The sequence below is a fragment of the Syngnathus scovelli genome, chromosome 11 (assembly GCF_024217435.2).
Source record: "Syngnathus scovelli strain Florida chromosome 11, RoL_Ssco_1.2, whole genome shotgun sequence".
NCBI lineage: Eukaryota > Metazoa > Chordata > Actinopteri > Syngnathiformes > Syngnathidae > Syngnathus > Syngnathus scovelli.
This window is the reverse complement of record NC_090857.1, coordinates 11,503,292-11,523,993: the sequence shown is the minus strand read 5'-3', so window position 1 is coordinate 11,523,993 and position 20,702 is coordinate 11,503,292. Positions and strand designations below refer to the sequence as shown.

General features: G+C 44.9%; 1 protein-coding gene across 1 annotated transcript in view; it reads right to left on the bottom strand.

Moving 5' to 3' along the window:
• Positions 1-20,702, bottom strand: part of kif5ab (kinesin family member 5A, b) — a 49,667-nt gene that overhangs the window by 9,737 nt on the left and 19,228 nt on the right. Inside the window, exons 9-24 of the mRNA XM_068652402.1 lie at positions 19,650-19,754; positions 19,107-19,255; positions 17,843-17,991; positions 15,306-15,496; positions 14,881-14,949; positions 10,308-10,514; positions 7,808-7,954; positions 7,270-7,458; positions 5,882-5,999; positions 4,706-4,767; positions 3,391-3,500; positions 3,158-3,259; positions 2,231-2,291; positions 2,096-2,167; positions 1,841-1,945; positions 16-235 (exon numbers count right to left, since the gene is read on the bottom strand). Coding sequence (XP_068508503.1) covers positions 16-235; positions 1,841-1,945; positions 2,096-2,167; positions 2,231-2,291; positions 3,158-3,259; positions 3,391-3,500; positions 4,706-4,767; positions 5,882-5,999; positions 7,270-7,458; positions 7,808-7,954; positions 10,308-10,514; positions 14,881-14,949; positions 15,306-15,496; positions 17,843-17,991; positions 19,107-19,255; positions 19,650-19,754 — 2,056 coding nt within the window. The remainder of the gene's footprint in view (positions 1-15; positions 236-1,840; positions 1,946-2,095; positions 2,168-2,230; positions 2,292-3,157; positions 3,260-3,390; positions 3,501-4,705; positions 4,768-5,881; positions 6,000-7,269; positions 7,459-7,807; positions 7,955-10,307; positions 10,515-14,880; positions 14,950-15,305; positions 15,497-17,842; positions 17,992-19,106; positions 19,256-19,649; positions 19,755-20,702) is intronic.

The window sequence follows — 20,702 nt, the reverse complement described above, 5'->3', positions numbered from 1 at the left end:
GCGAATGCAAGGTACCGATATGTGCGGCGTGAGGTCGGCGAAAGGGATGCCTGGCTCTCATCATGACGTCCTTGATGCGCTCCACCTCCTGCTGGTAGTGCTGTCGGTCCTTCATGGCTCCCTCTTTGGCCTCCTTCAGGGCGCCCTCCAACGCCTTGACTCGCTCAGCGGTGGAGCGAAGACGCTTCTCCAGCTTTGGGAGCTCACAACGGAGGTCGGCGTTGTCATGTACTAGCTGTGACACAAACAACAAAGCCATCTCGTAAAATCAACATGGGTTACAGAAACATTTCTCCCCGACACTAAATGCAAAAATAAATGTAATTTTTGTTCTTCATTATTTTTCCTGCAGTCATATAGTACTATAGAGTAGTTTTCTTTTCCACAGAATATTTGTTTATTCTTGTGACTTCTGCTGTTGCCTTTGCAAGACCAGTTCAGATATGCGTTATCGCAAATTTACACGACATTCAGGTGTGTTCGGCCATCCGCTGGAGGGGGGGGGGGGTGGGTGGGAATAACATACCAGCTCTGCCGATCCCCTGGAGCCGACTCACCTCAGGTTCTACTGCCCCTCGTAACCTTACTATATTTATTTTTCTAACTATTTTCCTTTCCCTTTTCGGAAGGCCATGTGACGAATTAATGGCATTTACCATCCATTTCAAGAGGGAAACATGATTTGGAATACGGAGTCAATTAAACGCCTTGATCAAGGCATATCATATTTTTACAACTGGTTTTAGGACAATGACATTTGTCGACAAGCAAGTAAGGTGATTTAAAAGACTTTTTAAGGGGTACATTTGATAAGGAATATAGGTGAAGTAATTGCTCTTGGTGTGATTTACTGCAATGTCGTTAAAAGAGGAGATAGGGATTGTACAGTTCTCGTCTCTAACCTCGGGTAACCCCCATTTCATACAGTATGGAGCCACCATGTGTGCCCTATGCGAAAGCGGTTTGCAGCTTTGGTGTAACTGCAGTGCAGAGAGCACCGTGCTTAGTCCTGGAGTTGATTTACGACCACTGAGTTGGTGCTCAATTCCTCCGGCATCAGCAGGAGGCAAGTCACAGTACGATTAGATCACTGCGGCGGTCATTAAGAACAACTCCGGCCTCAAGTCCACTACATTTGTTTATGCTGGCCACAATGGAAGTCGTATAATTTAAAATTTTACCGAGACATAACTCGTACATGGTAAGATTATTTTTATTGTTTAAGAGTGATTGCATCAAAGTTAAGGTTTCGTGTCTTTCCCTGTTGTTATGTTAAAGTGTTAACATAATAAGTACCCTGACAGTGACATTGTGCTTCGTGAAAGTTTATTGAAGGTGAAAGTCAGAGTTTGGAACTTTTTGCACACAAAGGAAAATGTGTCTACCGCAATGTTTGTGTGAATCTGCTTGAGTATGAATTCATTTGCTTTCACAAAAATCCAAGCAACACTTTTCTGCTGTGCTGCTTGGTTTCCCTGAAGGCACCTTGCTGCTACTGCTACTGCTGTGCTTTGCTTTTTTTTTTTTTATTTTTTTTTTTTAATGAATTTATATATTTATTTTCCCAAGGAGACGCTTGGGTAAATTCGCTGCGCACGGCTGATTGATGATCCTGAGAGATGCTCTCACCCAAAGGAGCATGGCGACAACGCACGCTTACACAGCACGCTAACTTTTAATTTATTTGCCTTGGAGTTTTTGTTTTTTTCTTGCCTTCCAAAGGTGTCGTTTCGGGCTTGCGTGCAATACAAACAATACGTACGCTATGTTCTCATTTTGAACAGAGGACAGCTAATGACTTTGTAACTCTGTTGTGTTGGTATATCCCGGCTGGAATTACCTGCTTGTGGACCTTTGTTAGCTGGTCAAGGTTATTCTCCAAAAAGGAAATCTTTTGCTTCTGGGTGATGTAGCCGCCACTGCCGTCACGCTCCATCTCTGCACTCTGCCGGTAAAAACAACAAGCATTATATTCAGTACAAGCTGGGCCAAAAGAAGGATGGACATAAACCTTTAAGGCAAGTCCACATGGAGCTTTGTGTGTTGTGGTGGTGAGCTCCTTCACTTCCCAAAGCTTCTCATTATTATGGCTTACCTTTCTAACGCGAGTGGTGAGGTCTTGGACAAAAAACCTGCGTAGGTTGTGGAGGGTGTGCAGCTCACGGGCCTACAAATGGAAAATTATTAGCATATGGTCTGTCGGTGACCGCAGAGGTGATCCAAGACTTACCACTGTCTCTTCCAGGCCTTTGAGGTCCTGCTTGGACTGCTCGTGTCTCTCGTGGAGAAAACTAAAGGGTGCCAGGAAGATGAAGAATTCACAATTAACTTCCAAGTTGCACTTGTCTGAAGCTTTTTTTTTTTTTTTTTTTTTTAAGGAATGAACAAATCTGTGATGCAATGTGCTGCAATGGTCAGCCTATTTGGCGGCTGAGAAACGGATCGGAAAAATTTCCCTGACTTTACACAGATGCAATATTAAAATAAACCCAATGTGTGAGGACGGACGGAGAAACAATGGCTTAAAATTTCTTGAACGTGAGCCACCACCTGCGACTGAAAACCATAGAAAGCAATTTATAACTGTTATTAATATTTTACAACATTGTAAACATCTTTATTGATCACTTACCAAGGCACTTATTGTAAAGTGGTGTCGTTACAGCTACATGAGGGCGTCGTCGTATACGACCACAGTCACTACAATAATTAAAACCGTGAGCAGCCATTAACAGGCTCCAGATTCTCGACATACTCATCAAACTTTGACTCCAAGATACGTCCACATTTGAAATTGTAGACAAGCATTACACACACACACACACACACACACACACACACACACACACACACACACACGCACACACACACACACACGCACACACACACACACACACGCACACACACTTCTAATTGGACCTCATTTGGACACGTTCCTTATAGGAAAAGACCTGGAATTATTTTTTTCCTGCCAAAGGCTTTTTCAGGTCATGAGGTTGCTCCTGACAACTGTTGAGAAAATGACAGAAATATAGAAGCATGAATGGGACTAAAATGGAGATTATGAAACAAAAGAGGCAGATGGCCCGCAGGCTTTCCCACAAGGGCAAGAGTTTGAACGTCGGCCCAAAAAAAAAAAAAAAAAGAGGCGACTCACGTCAGCTCCTCCAGCTGTCTGCTCTTTTGATGCTCTCGACCACGGAGACGCTCATAGTCGTCGTGCAGTTGCTCCAGCTCCAGTTCCTGCTTCTGGTTCCAGCTGAATGGATGCACACACAAACTGACATTTTATATCTTATATTCTGATGATATTCTATTAGCAGATGAGCACTTTTACTACTTCTCTTTATATCACGAGAAGGTGATGAATTTCATAAAGGAGGCACTGACTGGGTTAAGTCGTTGATGATCCTCTGCTGCTCATTGATCTTGTCACGGAGGTGGCCGAGCTGCTCGTTGCGTGCCGTGCGATGCGTTTCCAGCTGCTGCTCCAGAACCTTCTGAAAGAGGAAAAACAATTAAGACCACTTAGCACTTGGGTTTGGTTTTTTAGAGTACATACACAAGTACATAAAGAGTATTATTAATATATTCCATCCATCCATCCATTTTCTGAACCGCTTAGTCCCCACGGGGGTCGCGGGCGTGCTGGAGCCTATCCCAGCCGTCATCGGGCCGTAGGCGGGGGACACCCTGAACTGGTTGCCAGCCAATCGCAGGGCACACAGAGACAGACAACCAATCGCACTCACACTCACACCTAGGGACAATTTGGAGTCTTCAATCGGCCTACCAAGCATGTTTTTGGAATGTGGGAGGAAACCGGAGTGCCCGGAGAAAACCCACGCGGGCCCGGGGAGAACATGCAAACTCCACACAGGGAGGGCCGGAGGTGGAATCGAACCCGCACCCTCCTAACTGTGAGGCGGACGTGCTACCCAGTGCGCCACCGAGCCGCCCCTATTAATATATTAAGAATATTAATATAATATATATAAATAATATAATAATAATAATATAATATATATAATATATAAATAATATAATAATTAATATACAAATATAAATTTGAAAAGTGTACCAAAAAAATTGACTACCATTATTTTGACGACCATTTTGGAAGCATACGAGCCTTTTTCACACTGTGATCACGTCTCACACAAAAAAGAGCAATACGATGGTGGAAAAATCTGGTTTGACAGGCAGTGTAAAAGGATTTTAGCGGGTTTTAGGTCTGCTACTGCTCTTTCTTACCCTGAGGCACCATGCAGCCTCTCATAGTGCCATTCTTGCTACTAAGATATCCATCTTACACACAGGTACTCGTTTTTAATTCATGTGTGAAGTCTAACGTTTTTAAAATTGGATAAGATGGAAATAAATCAGTATGCACTTATGACACAGGTGGTGTTGTTTACACAATAGTGGACAAACAGCGAATCGATTTGGATGTGCACAGAAGCGATACGTAGAACACAGATGGAATACAAACAAAGCCCATGCAGTTGGAGTAGAGCAAAACACACACACACACACACACACACACACACACACACGCACGCACACGCACACACACACACACACACACGCACACACACACACACACACACACAAATATAAACACCGGCAGCCGGTCGCTAGCTGATAGCGATGTGAAAAATGGCCACTGCTTAAGGTTAATTTCTTTTGTTGTTGTCATGGTTACCTGGATGTCATGGCATCCCTGGGCGGAGCCATTCTCCTCGCTGGTCAAGTGTGACACGGTTTCTGTAAGACACATGCACATGATTGGATTTTCTGGTTGTTGAGTGGCGCCCCTTCCCACCATGCAGTGTTATCTTTATGGTTCTGGGAGGGATTCTGGGATTTTTATGTCTCACACATACCCCCACACACACACGCATACACACATTCACACATATACACTCACTAATACTCAGCAGTAATCCGTCCGTCCATCCATTCATCCATCCATCCATTTTCTGAATCGTTCCAATGCACAATAAAACTTCAAAGATTTCTGTCGTATAAACTAATTCCAGCAAAACTGCCAATTAAGAAAACTGATTTGTTAGTCGCGGAGTAGCCAACATATTGATTTGATTTGACTGCTCCTCAAACTAATCCACCAGTTGAGTTTCTGTGAAAGGAGGCCCTCAGGAACAATTGCTTGAAGGCACATCAACCTGTCCAGCTTTTTTCCCCCGTCATCATTCTATTCATTTCCTTGACTTTTATTGCCTCCTACATTTTATCCCAACGGTATCATTAAGTTCATCAACTGTGGGCATGTGAAGCCCTTTGGGACTTTTTTTCAGTGAATAAGGGCTATCTATGTACACTTAAATAAAGTTGACTTTATGCATGTCATCTAATTGACTAGTAAAGAAGTCACACATTGTGCTGTCTATTCTCTGCTGACGTCTGCCTGGACTGGATTTGCGTTCAGTGCTGATTAATCACATCTTAAATCTGCTCGACAGATATCAATAGAACCCTCCTTCGCTAAATACGTGTTTGCTCTTTCATTTCTTACCTGTCATCCTGAGCCAGCAAGTAAAGCAAGATGTGTAAACACAGTACGTGTAAAAGTAAATGTTGAAATGCCCTCGCGTTTAATTAGATTTGCTATTCAGGGGCTAATGAGCTGCAGTGTTCTACTTTAAAAGTGACTTTTCATCCTCACTGGCATCCTGTATGAGGCGCACCTATTTATTGAGCACTAATTACAGCTGGACTGAATACAAATGTGGCTTTAATAATTATAATAAAGTCCAGTTTGGATTTAGTTAGTGTTGCATCCTGCGATTTATTGGTGGCCAGTGCAGGGTAGACCCATCATCACCCAAAGTCAACCATCTTTGTCAAAACACTGCTGTACCTTGAGTTTGGACTCGGGTCAGCTCCTCCGCTAGGGAGTCGTAGTTTTCTTCCAGCTGCCTCCTCTTGCGTTCCACGTCCTGGGCGTACTCGGTCAGCAAGCGGATCTTGGCCTCGTGCTGGGAAGAAACAGGACAATTTGAGACGCCCCCCCAGAAAATGATTAAACTCTCAAAGTCTGTCAGTGTAACGATAACAAATATGTTCTGTACGGTGGAAAGGACGGGAGATTTTCAATTCAGGTGTCATGCGCCTTTTATGCATACCATGTTGAGCACTAACCCACTCGGTGTAGGTTATGCAAGTAACAATTCTACATTTATACATCAATTATACATCAATGCACTATACAGTGCCCGTCCGTCCGTCATAAGGACACCATCCAGCACCGTAAAGTGCTTTAATATGGATTCTTTCCATTTCTGTGAGCACTCAATGGTTTACCATTTTGAACAGGAATGAGGAATACATTTGTCCAGTAAAGTGTACTCTTTTCAGAATCCAATGACAAGCTCGACGAGGTGTGCACAGTGCAGCAGCATAATGACCAGCCTATTTACTCAACTGCAGAGATTACAAAACATCTATTTGAAGGCGGCAACATTCTTAAGAGGATAATGTACCTGGCGATAAATGGAAGTGCGTCTTTTAGAGTGTAGGCCATTATTAACGTCGACCGAGACTTGCAAATGGACTCCTATTTCGGACAAACCTTTTCCACTTGAAGATATTTTGCTCCTGTCACAACTTGAGTATTTGTTACGCCTCCGCAGCTAATTATCGGGAGCGTTTCCCGCACATTAGCCACTTTGGAGAATTATTTTGGCCCGGAGTCAGGCGAAGACTGCTTGCTTACACTCAGTGTGATGAAGCATTAACTTATGCTGGACACACAAGGCCGTTATGTTCTCCCGTTGTGCTGAGAGATGAACTGACTATTAAATATGGAAACTGATGCACGTGCATGTTTGTTCATGGGCTGCCAATGTAGCTAGCCAAACATTTGCATGCCCCACCCCAAACTATAACCCAGCACCTTGAGGGTTATTTACGCATATTTAACCTGACAGGGGTGTCAAACTCATTTTTGTCGCGGGCCGCATCGCAGTAAAAATTGCAAGCAATATTTAAATTTTGTGAAGACAATTTGTTATTTTAGTAATGACACAAAGTCGATGCACAATTTGTCTTCGCGGGCCACATAAAATGATGTGGTGGGCCGTATATGGCCCCCGGGCCTGGAGTTTAACACCTATGATCTCACACTACTGTAATTGTAAGTTAAATTAATAAACGGTGACTTTCTCACTATAAAATAGTTCATCTGAGAGTAGACGTAGGAATATGTTGCAGTGTGTTGCTATGTGGCAATCGTTACTCGCATCCCACCTGTGCGACAAGGAGATGGCAGGAGGACATTTCCCTGCCCGTCTCCTCCATCTTGCGCTGGCACTCGGCCTGAAGGCTTCCCAAGTGGCGGCAGCGCTTCACCATGGACTTCACCTCTGACTTGATCTTGCTGATGTAGAGGCGGGCGAGCGTGAACTCCTCCTCGATGATGCCGGTGATCTCTGTGGACTGTACACACAAGCAAAGGTGATTGAAGTCAGGAAGTTAATGGACAGTCTGAAATACTCCGTAGAGGAAAGATAAAAATCAATTTTCACAAGACAGCGATAAAATTGAATGAATTGCATCTTCGCACATATTGTGACTTTAAACGTTTGCTGTACACAGAGTAACATGATAGAAAAAGGAAGACCAGTATGGTAAATAATTCAATGTGTGCAACTTTGATACAGCTGCATGAGGTTGATGAATATTTGAAAAGTGCACCTATAAATATGAACCATTTTTGGAGAATTTTAAATGCGTGTGTTATGTGTTTTCCTTTCATCCTCCAATGCACATGTGTGTCCAATCTCACCAGCCTGATGTCTCGAGCACCCACGATGGCGCCAAACTCGCTCAAGTCCCTCATTAGCCCGTTGAGGGCGTCGGCGATGCGCTTCCGCTGGTGGCGGCTCACCTCCTGGATGTGAGAAAGCTCCGCCTCCAATGCCACTAGGCAAGTCTGTGGGGGATAGAGAGGTACAAAGCACAGTGGCCGTGAAAGACAAACAAAACTGTGCCTAGCTCATGTGACAATGTGTGACTCTACAAATGGTTTCAACTAGTTTTGGTGCCGATAAATAGGGATTTAGGAGCTCACAGCGACAAAATGGCCTTTTCTTTCCTGCCAGGGAAGAAACATAAAATGAGATTAAAATGAAGAGCTATCACTTCCTAGAAATGCAAACTGCTAAAGTTTACGACCGCTAAATAGAAAATCGATACGGCGAGCGTGCAAGATAGCGAGTGATGTAAGCAGTGTGGTCGGCACAGGCCCGGGGCCTTAAATTTCTCAAAGAACTAACATTGCTACCTTGAGAGAGAGACAAGCATTGTATTCTGGCAGTGAATGAACAAATCTCTATAAAGGAGGCTACATTGCCATATTGCAGCAGGCCGTGTCCTGCCTGGAACTCAAGTGGTATTCGCAACATCATCTCAACTCCTCCCTGAGCTCATCAGTACGGCACTTATGTTAGTGATTCTACACAGAGGAATTTATAAATATGCAACTGACTGCATGCAGTGGATTGGCCTTGCTCTAATTGCATGTATTTGATGAAATATCAAGGCTGCAGTGCCAATACTCTCGGGACTATATTACACGGAAATAAACAAATGATTTGACCCAACAAACGACAAGAGCTTGCTGGGAAAAGGATGTTCATCGCTTCACCGGGGCCATTCGAATTCCTTTTATTGATGGCGTGTCATTTGATCTGGAGATGAGCATCACTTACGACAGGAGTAATGAATTTAAAGAAATTATTCTGCCACTTTGTAATTTGTACGACATCCCAAAGCATCATCATCATCCATCTACAGTAATGTTAACCAACCTCTTAAAACACAGCATCATCCACTTCATCTCCATAAGGATTTTTTTTCCTACATGACTCAGTGGATTGATAATTAACTGAAATTGAGATTATTATATGAAAAAGGTTACGCAAGATTACGAGGATGATGAATGAGGTGAGCGATAGTGGTGTCAGTACGGACTGGAAGTGCACCAGAGCGGCAGTGACACTGAGTGATGGCGAGCCAGCCCACATCAGAAGATGCCCCCGTGAGAACAAGATGGTGTCAACTGAGGTGAAAACGACAGGTGCAGATACCAATCTCATTAATATTGACTGCAACAAAATGTGTCAAATATAGACTCAATTCAAATCTCCCTAACTAAGCCTCTAATTGCAATAAACACATTTAATATGAGTCCCAGCTCTAGTTTGATGGTGTAAAATGAAATAACATCACACACAGCATATGGAGAACACCTTAAAAAATAACTGTAAGCCTAATGGGTGAGAAAATAAAAAGGCTGGTAAGATTGGGTCCATTAAGACTGGAGCCGTGTGGCTGTCACTGATATGCAGTATGGGTGTCACTTTCAATAGATATAAAGGTAGGTTAGAAAAGCCATGCGGCAGGCCGATTCTATCGCCCAATTCTGAGGCGAGGACATCCTTTGCAAAATGTATAAAAAGGAGCTCAAATAGGTATTCAAAGGGATGATGTGAATAATAGTCAGGACTGACCGCCTGTGACTCTTTTCCATCAGTCAGTCAGCAGCTTCAAATGGAGAAGTCACATTGTGAGCTTTTTCCCTTTATTGATGTGCTATTTAAGCACTAATGGCATGAGAGAGACTATCACTGCTCATTACGTGCAAATAAAGGCAGAAAAGGCTCTTCTACTAATGGCTGGATATTGTTCATAATTGCGTTTGGTGAGTTGAGAAGAGATAAGCGAAAGAAAAGTCAAATTAAGAACAGTTCGAGCTGCACTTTTTCAAGAAAACTTTTCCAACAAGATGAACGAGTTTCAGTGGGAGAGCATTTTCATCAATGTCTCGCTGCACAACAGAATGACAGCCAATTTAAGAGCAGACGCTTTTAGAAACAGCTCTGCGTGATATGGTGTTACTGAACCACTGCAAAACAGTGTTGTATTTTGGACGCGGATTTATTTTTAATAAACATTTTGGAGCACGGGAAAATTCTATTGATTAATTACTGTATTTCCTAACATTACATATTTATGTGTGAGAATGAGTATAATATACACTATTTTAAGTGTTAGAATATTTACAGAAAAAACAATAGAGGGTGAACCAACAGCGCCTCTGCAGGTTACAACTGAGTACTGCACCTGCATTTAGTCGCAAAGACATACTAGTTAGCTAAAAATCAACCACACAGTTATTGACCCTTATGCCCAGAAGACTCTCACAATGGCTCCCGAAGCTTGCGTAGGTGGAACATTCAATTTATTTCCTCCCACTATAGAGTGAGTGGGAAGTATCCACCCACCATTTTTTTGGCAAGCTCCTCTGCCAGCAGTTTATTCTGCCCGCTCTTCTCCTCCACCTCCAGGCTCTTCTGGTCATAGTTGACCGCCAGTTCTTCCAGGGCCTGCAGAACCTCTTTCACCTCCGTCTTGGAGCGCTCGTTCTCTGACTGCAGCCGGCTCAGCTCTGACTGCACCTTCTCACCGTCAGCCCTGAAGGATGCCAGGAACTAGGCGACAATGCACACACACCACAGTGAGACAAGCATAAGTGGATACTTTGCTATATTGAAACATATAGTTAAAGCTTTTTGATATTCACAATACGTATCTGCTAGCATTCATGACGCGTAATTAGAAGTTTGATCGCGTATCTGGCAAACAATGGTGAGGCTTATGCAAACAGATATTTAACAGTCTGCAAACAGACATTTGGTGTTGTTTTCCCACAGCCCTGCCGAGAGTCCTTTGAATGAATGCATATGCGCGTGTGTTTCTCTTCCCGGGAAGTAGTTTATTGCTTGTTTGGCGGCCCAATGGATGTAAATTGAAGTTAATGTGGGCGGTAAGTCAGCCAAAGCAGGGATGAGTTGTGCTTGTGTTCGTCAAAGCTGCAAAATGTGAAGCACTGCCATTTTGAAAAACGTTGGACGCAGAGCACTTGCTGTTCTTTTAAACTTAATTTGACCTTCTCTAAAGTTGTGATTGTCCAATATTTCAAGCCCATTTCAGCAACTTGCTGTTCTCTAACAAGGAGCTGAATGGCAAATAAAGTGCAATATATTTCCAAGTACGTCCACTACTATGCCTTTTTGTGACTCTTCTAATCTTTGTGTCGCTCCACTGCTCAATCCGCTCAGAAAAATGTAAATCCAAAAAGTATTTAAAAAAAACACTGATAAAAATTCAATATGAATTTTCCACAGAACAAGCTGGAAAATTGAAAAAAAATAAAATTGGTGGAAAAAATGTAAAAAAGTTTAGATGATAAATAAAATATTACACAGATAATGTTCCCCTCCGTGAGTCGTCACCTTATCGTGGTGGAAGGGTTTGCGTGCCCTTATGATCCTAGGAGCCATGTTGTCGGGGGCTTCATGCCCCTGGTAGGGTCACCCATGGCAAACGGGTCCTAGGTGAGGGGCCAGACAAAGCACGGCTCACAGAAGCCCCTTATGACGATTGAAATAAATGGACGTTTTCCCTCGCCCGGACGCGGGTCACCGGGGCCTCCCTCTGGAGCCAGGCCTGGAGGCGGGGCTCGAAGGCGAGCGTCTGGTGGCCGGGCCTTCGCCCATGGGGCCCGGCCGGGCATAGCCCGAAAAGGAAACGTGGGTCCCCCTTCCCATGGGCTCACCACCTGTGGGAGGGGCCAAAGGGGTCGGGTGCAATGTGTGCTGGGCGGCAGCCAAAGGCAGGGACCTTGGCGGTCTGATCCCCGGCTGCAGAAGCTGGCTCTTGGGACATGGAATGTCACCTCTCTGGCTGGGAAGGAGCCCGAGCTGGTGTGCGAGGCAGAAAAATTCCGACTAGATATAGTCGGACTAGCCTCCACGCACAGTTTGGGTTCCGGTACAAGCCCTCTCGAGAGGGGCTGGACTCTCTTCCACTCTGGAGTTGCCCACGGTGAGAGGCGTCGAGCAGGTGTGGGTATACTTATTGCCCCCCGGCTGGGCGCCTGCACATTGGGGTTCACCCCGGTGAACGAGAGGGTAGCCTCCCTCCGCCTTCGGGTGGGGGGACGGGTCCTGACTGTTGTTTGTGTCTATGCACCAAACAGCAGCTCAGAGTACCCACCCTTCTTGGGGTCCCTGGAGGAAGTGCTGGAGAGCGCTCCTTCTGGGGACTCCATCGTTCTACTGGGTGACTTCAATGCTCACGTGGGCAATGACAGTGAGACCTGGAAGGGCGTGATTGGGAGGAACGGCCCCCCCGATCTGATCCCGAGCGGTGTTCTATTGTTGGACTTCTGTGCTCGACATGGATTTTCAATAATGAACACCATGTTCAAGCATAAGGGTGTCCATGTGTGCACTTGGCACCAGGACACCCTAGGCCGCAGTTCGATGATCGACTTTGTAGTCGTGTCATCGGATTTGCGGCCGCATGTTTTGGACACTCGGGTGAAGAGAGGGGCGGAGCTGTCAACTGATCACCACCTGGTGGTGGGTTGGCTCCGATGGTGGGGGAAGATGCCGGTCCGACCTGGCAGACCCAAACGCTCTGTGAGGGTCTGCTGGGAACGTCTGGCAGAATCTCCTGTCAGGAAGAGTTTCAACTCCCACCTCCGGCAGAGCTTTTCCCACGTCCCGGGGGAGGCGGGGGACATTGAGTCTGAGTGGACCATGTTCCGCGCCTCCATTGTTGAGGCGGCCGACCGGAGCTGTGGCCGTAAGGTCGTTGGTGCCTGTCGTGGCGGCAATCCCCGAACCCGCTGGTGGACACCGGCGGTAAGGGATGCCGTCAAGCTGAAGAAGGAGTCCTATCGGGCCGTTTTGGCCTGCGGGACTCCGGAGGCAGCTGACAGGTACCGGATGGCCAAGCGGAACGCGGCTTCGGCGGTTGCTGAGGCAAAAACCCGGGCGTGGGAGGAGTTCGGTGAGGCCATGGAGAATGACTTTCGGACGGCTTCGAGGAAATTCTGGTCCACCATCCGGCGTCTCAGGAGGGGGAAGCAGTGCAACGTCAACACTGTTTACAGTGGGGATGGCGTGCTGCTGACCTCGACTCGGGACGTCGTGAGTCGGTGGGGAGAATACTTCGAAGACCTCCTCAATTCCACCTACACGCCTTCCATTGAGGAAGCAGGGCCTGGAGACTCTGAGGCGGATTCTCCAATCTCTGGGGTCGAAGTCACTGAGGTAGTTAAAAAACTCCTCGGTGGCAAGGCCCCGGGGGTGGATGAGATCCGCCCAGAGTTCCTAAAGGCTCTGGATGTTGTGGGGCTGTCATGGCTGACACGCCTCTACAACGTTGCGTGGACATCGGGGACAGTGCCTCTGGATTGGCAGACTGGGGTGGTGGTTCCCCTCTTTAAGAAGGGGGACCGGAGGGTGTGTTCCAATTACAGGGGAATCACACTCCTCAGCCTCCCTGGTAAGGTCTATTCAGAGGTGCTGGAGAGGAGGGTCCGTCGGGAGGTCGAACCTCGGATTCAGGAGGAGCAGTGTGGCTTTCGTCCTGGCCGTGGAACAGTGGACCAGCTCTACACCCTCGGCAGGATCCTCGAGGGTGCATGGGAGTTCGCCCAACCAGTCCACATGTGTTTTGTGGACTTGGAGAAGGCGTTCGACCGTGTCCCTCGGGAGGTTCTGTGGAGGGTGCTTCGGGAGTACGGGGTGCCGAGCCAACTGATAAGGGCGGTTCGGTCCCTGTATCACCGATGCCAGAGTCTGGTCCGCATTTCCGGCAGTAAGTCGGATTCGTTCCCAGTGAGGGTTGGACTCCGCCAAGGCTGCCCTTTGTCACCGATTCTGTTCATAATTTTTATGGACAGAATTTCTAGGCGCAGCCGAGGCGTTTTGGGGACCTCAGCATCGCGTCCCTGCTTTTTGCAGATAACGTGGTGCTGTTGGCTTCTTCAGGCCGTGATCTCCAGCTCTCGCTGGAACGGTTCGCAGCCGAGTGTGAAGCGGTCGGGATGAGGGTCAGCACCTCCAAATCCGAGTCCATGGTCCTCGACCGGAAAAGGGTGGAATGCCCTCTCCGGATCGGGGATGAGATCCTGCCCCAAGTGGAGGAGTTCAAGTATCTTGGAGTCTTGTTCACGAGTGAGGGGAGGATGGAGCATGAGATCGACAGGCGGATCGGTGCAGCGTCGGCAGTAATGCGGACCCTGTACCGGTCCGTTGTGGTGAAGAGAGAGCTGAGCCAAAAGGCAAAGCTCTCAATTTACCAGTCGATTTACGCTCCTACCCTCACCTATGGTCACGAGCTATGGGTCGTGACCGAAAGAACGAGATCTCGGATACAAGCGGCCGAAATGAGTTTTCTCCGCAGGATGTCAGGGCTCTCCCTTAGAGATAGGGTGAGAAGCTCGGTCATCCGGGAGAGACTCGGAGTAGAGTCGCTACTCCTCCACGTTGAGAGGAGCCAGATGAGGTGGCTCGGGCATCTTATCAGGATGCCTCCTGGACGCCTCCCTGGGGAGGTGTTCCGGGCATGTCCCACCGGTAGGAGACCCCGGGGACGACCCAGGACGCGCTGGAGAGACTATGTCTCTCAGCTGGCCTGGGAACGCCTTGGGATCCCCCGGGATGAGCTGGATGAAGTGGCTGGGGAGAGGGAAGTCTGGGAGTCCCTCCTAAAGCTGCTGCCCCCGCGACCCGACCCCGGATAAGCGGAAGAAGATGGATGGATGGATGGATGGACAGATAATGTTGCATACAATTGTTTCATTTATCTATTGTCCCATTTTGTAACGTACTTCCTATTTGGGGAGCAAAACTATTTTCCCATTGACTCTCATTTTAAATTTGATCAGCGAGGATGAAGGAACATCCAGAGCCACTTTCAAGCAACTACATTAAATGATGTACTTATAATTGTGTGGATTTACATACTTTTGACATGAGTGAGTGTTTGTCTTTGTTTTACCTCATCTTGCTTTAGCATCTCCTCCTTCAGCTTCTCCACAATCTGACTTTGGTAGTCAATCTCCGCATCCTTCAGTGGTGAAACACAAAATGCATCTATATTATTATTGTGTAATTAATGCACACTTTTTTTCGCATTTTTCTTTAATGTAGAAGTAAATCCTCCTTTATATGTCACATAAATGTCAAATGTGTTTTATTATGTATGCACACACATGATACGTGAAAGCTTTTAAGGTTCTAAATGTCAAGCTTAATACTCATTATATCCCCTTTACTCCATTCAATTCCTCTGGTGCAGAGGTCGACACGCGTGTGAAACGATTGACATGAATAATGCACACGCATTCTTCATACGTGCATACCGTGAGAGTCATTAATGCAGTTGATGGTGCTTAATGGTACCCCCTGAAATAAAATTCTCACCTTGTCATCCATCTGCTTGTAGAGCTTCCGGATCTCCTCCTCATACTTGTGACGCTCCTCCTCGGAAATGTGCACCACGATGGAGGAGGTCAGGGAACACGGGCTGCATATATCCAGCACCGCCTCCTCGGAGTCGGGCGCTGTCACTATCTCGTCCTCGTCTTCGCCCTCTGAGGCTCTTTCAACCTCACCTGAAGGCATGATGCAAGGCATGTTTGTTTGACAGAAGCCAAGTGGACAGTAGCAGCACACAACGGTAATCACATCATACAATAAAAACAAATAGATAGACGGCCCATGAGAGTCTTCATTGTCGTTAAGAGGTTTCATTTCTGCTATTGGGGCCACCTTTTAAGCGGTTCTTTCTTTCAAGGCACGCGCGTTGACTGATGTCCCACCTGGACGATCGATGCGCAAGTCACCGTGTGAGATGCGCTCAAAGCGATCGATAGCGATGACAATACGCCTCGGGTGACACCTGTCACCGGTCGGCCCCCCCCCCACTGTCCGCTAGAAGGTGGTATCATCAATAAGGTGGCGACAAGTCGACGGATGACTTTTTTGGGTGACGCGCTTGAGGATGGAGGTCAAATGTAGACACAGATGACGTCTATGTGGGGAGGAGCCAGATATGCTGTCAAAATGATCCATTAAGGAGATTAAAAGTGTTCCTATTCTGGAAGGGACGCAGAGGAATTGGATGTACAGAAAGATGCTGTAGGTTTGTTGATTTATTACTTCTGCCAAGGAAAGCTGGTGACATTTATTTTCATTCATTTACAATTTCATTTACTGAGTGTATGCTCTTTAAAATTGTTTGGTTTTAGATAAAGGTCACACAAAAAACGCTTTTGTAACCAAAAATCCAAATTTACTCAATTTGTTCTCTTAAATCATTCACTGCCAATGATGACTATAGACGTCCACTCATCTATTTCAACTGGGTCATTCAGTGAATGAGGTAAATATGCTGAAGTAATTTGGGGGAGAAATTTGAATTGTTCAAGTAGTTTTCTACTTTTTTCAGTATTATTGTTTTTAAGAGTACTCTTATTTAAGCATATTTTTTGGGCTATTACTGACATGCACTACAGAAAATCAAATGCTACTTGACTGGCAACCAGTCCAGGGTTGACCCAATTTTTCTCAACCAAAGCCACCTGGGACACAACATTACCAGCTCAGTGGCCTAGTGCTAGAGTGTCCGCCCTGAGACTGAAAGGTTGCGGGTTTAAACCCCGGCCGGGGTCATACCAAAGACTATAAAAATGGGACCCATTTCCTCCCTGCTTGGTACTCAGTGTAAGGGGTTGAAATGGGGCGTTAGATCACCAAATGATTTCGGAGTGCGGCGCTGCTGACTGCTGCCCTCACCCCCAGGGGATGGATCAAAATCACACAGGGATGGGTTAAATGCAGAGGACAAATTTCACCACACCCAGATGTGTGTGTGACGATCATTGGGACTTTAACTTTAACTTACAGAAAATGAGATTTGGCTCTTCCTCACCACTTGCAAAACAACTCGCATAATTACCTTGTAAACACTCATGATAACATCGACACACACGTCAGTATCGATGACTGCGTACAATTAATTTGCCGCCGATTATCTTTCATTGGCAGTGATTAACATTCCCATGATTAAAAATACGACGTGTACAGCAGCTCAAGTGGAGAAAGAAGGCAACGGATTGATTGAACAACCCCCATGTCGAGCCAACCTAACTACCACTGAAGCCTTCCACACTGTCATTGATTTTAAGTCAAAGGTGTGCACGCGAGTCTGTAAATGAATAACTGCAAAGACTGAGTTGGACTGTTTATGTATGCATGCTTGTGTGCGTGTTGATACGCCGTTGGCTTTTCTGTAGCGATTAACCCCGACAGCTCTGTGAAGTATAAACACATCTCATTAAGTAACTGTAAGAATACAACATTTCAAGCAGGGTAGAGTTCACTCCTGTTTGAGGTAGTAAAACATTGCACGTTTGCTATCATTGAACGAGTCTGCAGTAGTGCTTGATGATGTTGGACGGATGGTGTTTCTGTTTGTTTTTTTTGTGACAGACACTCTAATAAATTTTCTTGATCACCGTTTTTATATGCTTTGCAAATTTACTAGACTGCTTGTTGTAAAAGAAAGCAACTAGATTCATTAGGTGCTTTAATGTGTACTCTTGCAGTTTTATGAATCACAGTGATGCCTTGAGAAAAAAAAAATTTGCATCTCAAATCTTCTTTGCCCATTGAAATGAAAGGAAATCCCATTAATCTGTTCCATCCGACCCCCCAAAGATTTTTCGGAACGTGCGTTTTGGTGAATTTAATTCAATACTGCTGTACTTAAAAGGAACACAATGATATTGAATAAAAGTTTTTTTGTCATAGTGACCATTCTCAAAACCAAGACGATCCCTACGGAACATGATGTGAAATGAGCTACATTAATGTATTATATCGTACGGGCACACAATTTTCAGTCTTTTGCATTTAATGAGTGATGAGTGGTGCTTTTTAGATGAGTCCAATATTACCATTCCGCCAGCAGTTTAACTCCGCTTCCAGTCTGTGCACGGTCTCCTTCAGTGACCTGTTCTTCTCCTTCTCCTTCTCGTACTTCCTCTTCCACTGCTCGGCGGTGAGCTCAAGGTTCACCGTCACTGTGTTTCGGATAGTTTTTGCCCTAATTGGATGGATGGGTAGAGTAAAAAAAAAAAAAAAATCAGGGCAAAAGTGGATAGAGAGGAGAGAAGATCAGAGGAAACCAGAAGAGCAAGGCTATTCCAGCTTGAGCCGTTCAATTAAAATGAGCTAGCGTGGCATTAATTAGCATGCAAAACGGCTTTCTGCCCACCGTGTTTGACGGTGCATGCCGAGAAGAGAACAAAAAAAAAAGTCGGCTGCACGAATGTTTAACAGCCAGTTCAACATTCACTCATTAATAAACCGCTAATTTGTAAGAGCAAGAATAGGAGACACTTGCAGATAAAGGGCAACTATCATGGTATTGACTTTTTAATGTTTGTATGCAAACAGTTGGGGCTCCAGTGTGCCTGAAATTAAATGACCATGTAAATCTTTTCTTCATGCTTAGATTGGCACGCAATCTATAACATTTTGGTGATGAAGTGCTGCATCCACGAGTGAAAATACAAATAAGATTTTAGTTTGAGTTTATGGGGACTTGCTTTTAGCTTTAGCCAAAATGGGTTGCTTGAGAAGCTGTTATTTAGTAATCTTGTCATAAAATCCTCAGACCTTGTTCATATTGACTGAAGAAGGTCAGAGACGTAATAAGATGGCAGGGAACTGTGTTAATTTTCTCCTTTAAGGAATTCAAAATGGATGGGATTGACTCTTTTAAACATTCCACACCACATAAATTGTGCACCGGATTCTTTAAATTAACGACGCAGGTGCAAAGATAGATGAGAGAACATGTCTGGAATGTAAGTGTCTGCATGTGAAGACAGTTTTAGGATTTGCGACTCGCTTAGCCAAACATGACTCAGACTTAGACTTGACAAGTCAAGCCTGTGCCGCATGAGTGTGCCGGTGTTGAGTGAGCCCACAAGTTATTAAAATAATGTGATCACAAAAGCAAAGGCTGCACGACATTCTCAACTTCTCAGGGACATTAGTCATACAACAAGCAGGGTGAAGACGGAGGACCTGTCTTTAGAAACTGGGACACGTTCTGATGATTAGCATTTTCAAAAGCTTTGGAGGCAATCACACGGGCGCTATGTCAAGCCGAGCGAGAAGTGGCAGAGCTGCCGCTTGTTTCTTTTTTATCACCTTTGGCCAAACATGAGCGTGGACCTGGTCTCAACGTCGTTGTAGCTGGAGGGGGAGCAGCAGATAAACATGGTGGTGCGACAGTTGCCCCCCAGTGAGTCCTGTAAGATGCGCGTCATTTTGCTGTCACGGTACGGCACGTGGGACTTCTGCACAGACGGGAGGGAATGAATAGAGAGGATTCGGTATAAGAAAGCCAAAGGGACATTTTGTGCTAACATCCATTATTTTATTTTATTTTATTTTTTACTGTTTTATTCCATGCATCAGGATATGGATTTTTACATTGTGACAAAAGCGTCATTATTTTACATATGCATGTATTTTTTAAGACATTTTTTTTTGTACGATGAGAATTTCTATTTTGAATTTTCTATACTCACTGGAGGTGAGGAAACAGAAATTTAACATATTAACATCTCGGTTTGGACTAATGCAGTAGTTGTCAAATTTCTAACAAAAAAAATCACCACAAAAAAATATTCAGCAAATAATGGTCAAAAGTAAAATACAGTTACAGAAAGATGAGTTCTCCAGACGTACCGTTCCTTCAGCCAAAGCCGAGATGACGTTGCCAAGGGCCGACAAAGACTTGTTGATGTTCTTGGCTTCGTCCAGCACGGCTCCCTCGGCGCCCGTCTTGCTGACCTGACGAAAATACAGAGTAGGTAACATCTTTCATTTAACGGGTTACATAGTTTCGGATACATTTCAGACAAAAAATTAATCATAAATCTTATTTTCCATTAATTACTAAAGAATCTGGTGCCACCACAACACATTTAATCACATTTTAATAATATGCCAAGCAGTTTTTCAGTGTGTTTGTGCATGACATATTTTTCTGGGTTTATTTTTAATTGCGAATGAAGCCTCTCTTTATGCCAATTGGATACACTTAATGAGACACTTATTTTGCCAGATAACGAGGTAGACCAGCAGCTTTCTGTAAATGCAGATAAATTATTTAATGTTTACATTTGCAGAGGGAACGCAGGGTCAGCACTTATTTGCTACATAGGAGCTTATTCAAAATTCCTTTCCTTATGATTACTTTTCGAGCAGTAAGAAATGTTTCTTTTGGGGTTTGAAAAAAAATCTAATTCCCCTCCAAAAAGAAGTCGTTTTGTCTCCAACAGAGAAACCGATTGGAATGCTAAAAGACTGAACATGATATTGCATCACAGGGAGGCATTAGCAGATCCCCACTGAAAATAAGAGTCAGTCTGTCCTCAGCGTATGAATGTGAGCGAATGTTGTCATTTGTAATCTTTTTGACAGATTCTCTGCCTTTTCGAGGTTGAAGTTCAGCGATGTTGTTTGTCTGTGCTTTGATGCCAACACATGCAGAACGACCTGCGGTGCCACTGAGGCAACATCTTGCAAATGATTTACACGACAAAAATCCCAAAGCATGTTTTCTTATTTGCACTTGGATATAAATGACATCAAATACTAAGCAAGCAAGTCATTTTATATCATATTCAAGCAATTTACACTAGGGGAATAATGTATTCATTGAGTCCTTGCTGAATTTTGAATTATGAATTTTTATGGTTGTTTATTGATTATGGTAATAGACATGCAGTTTGAACG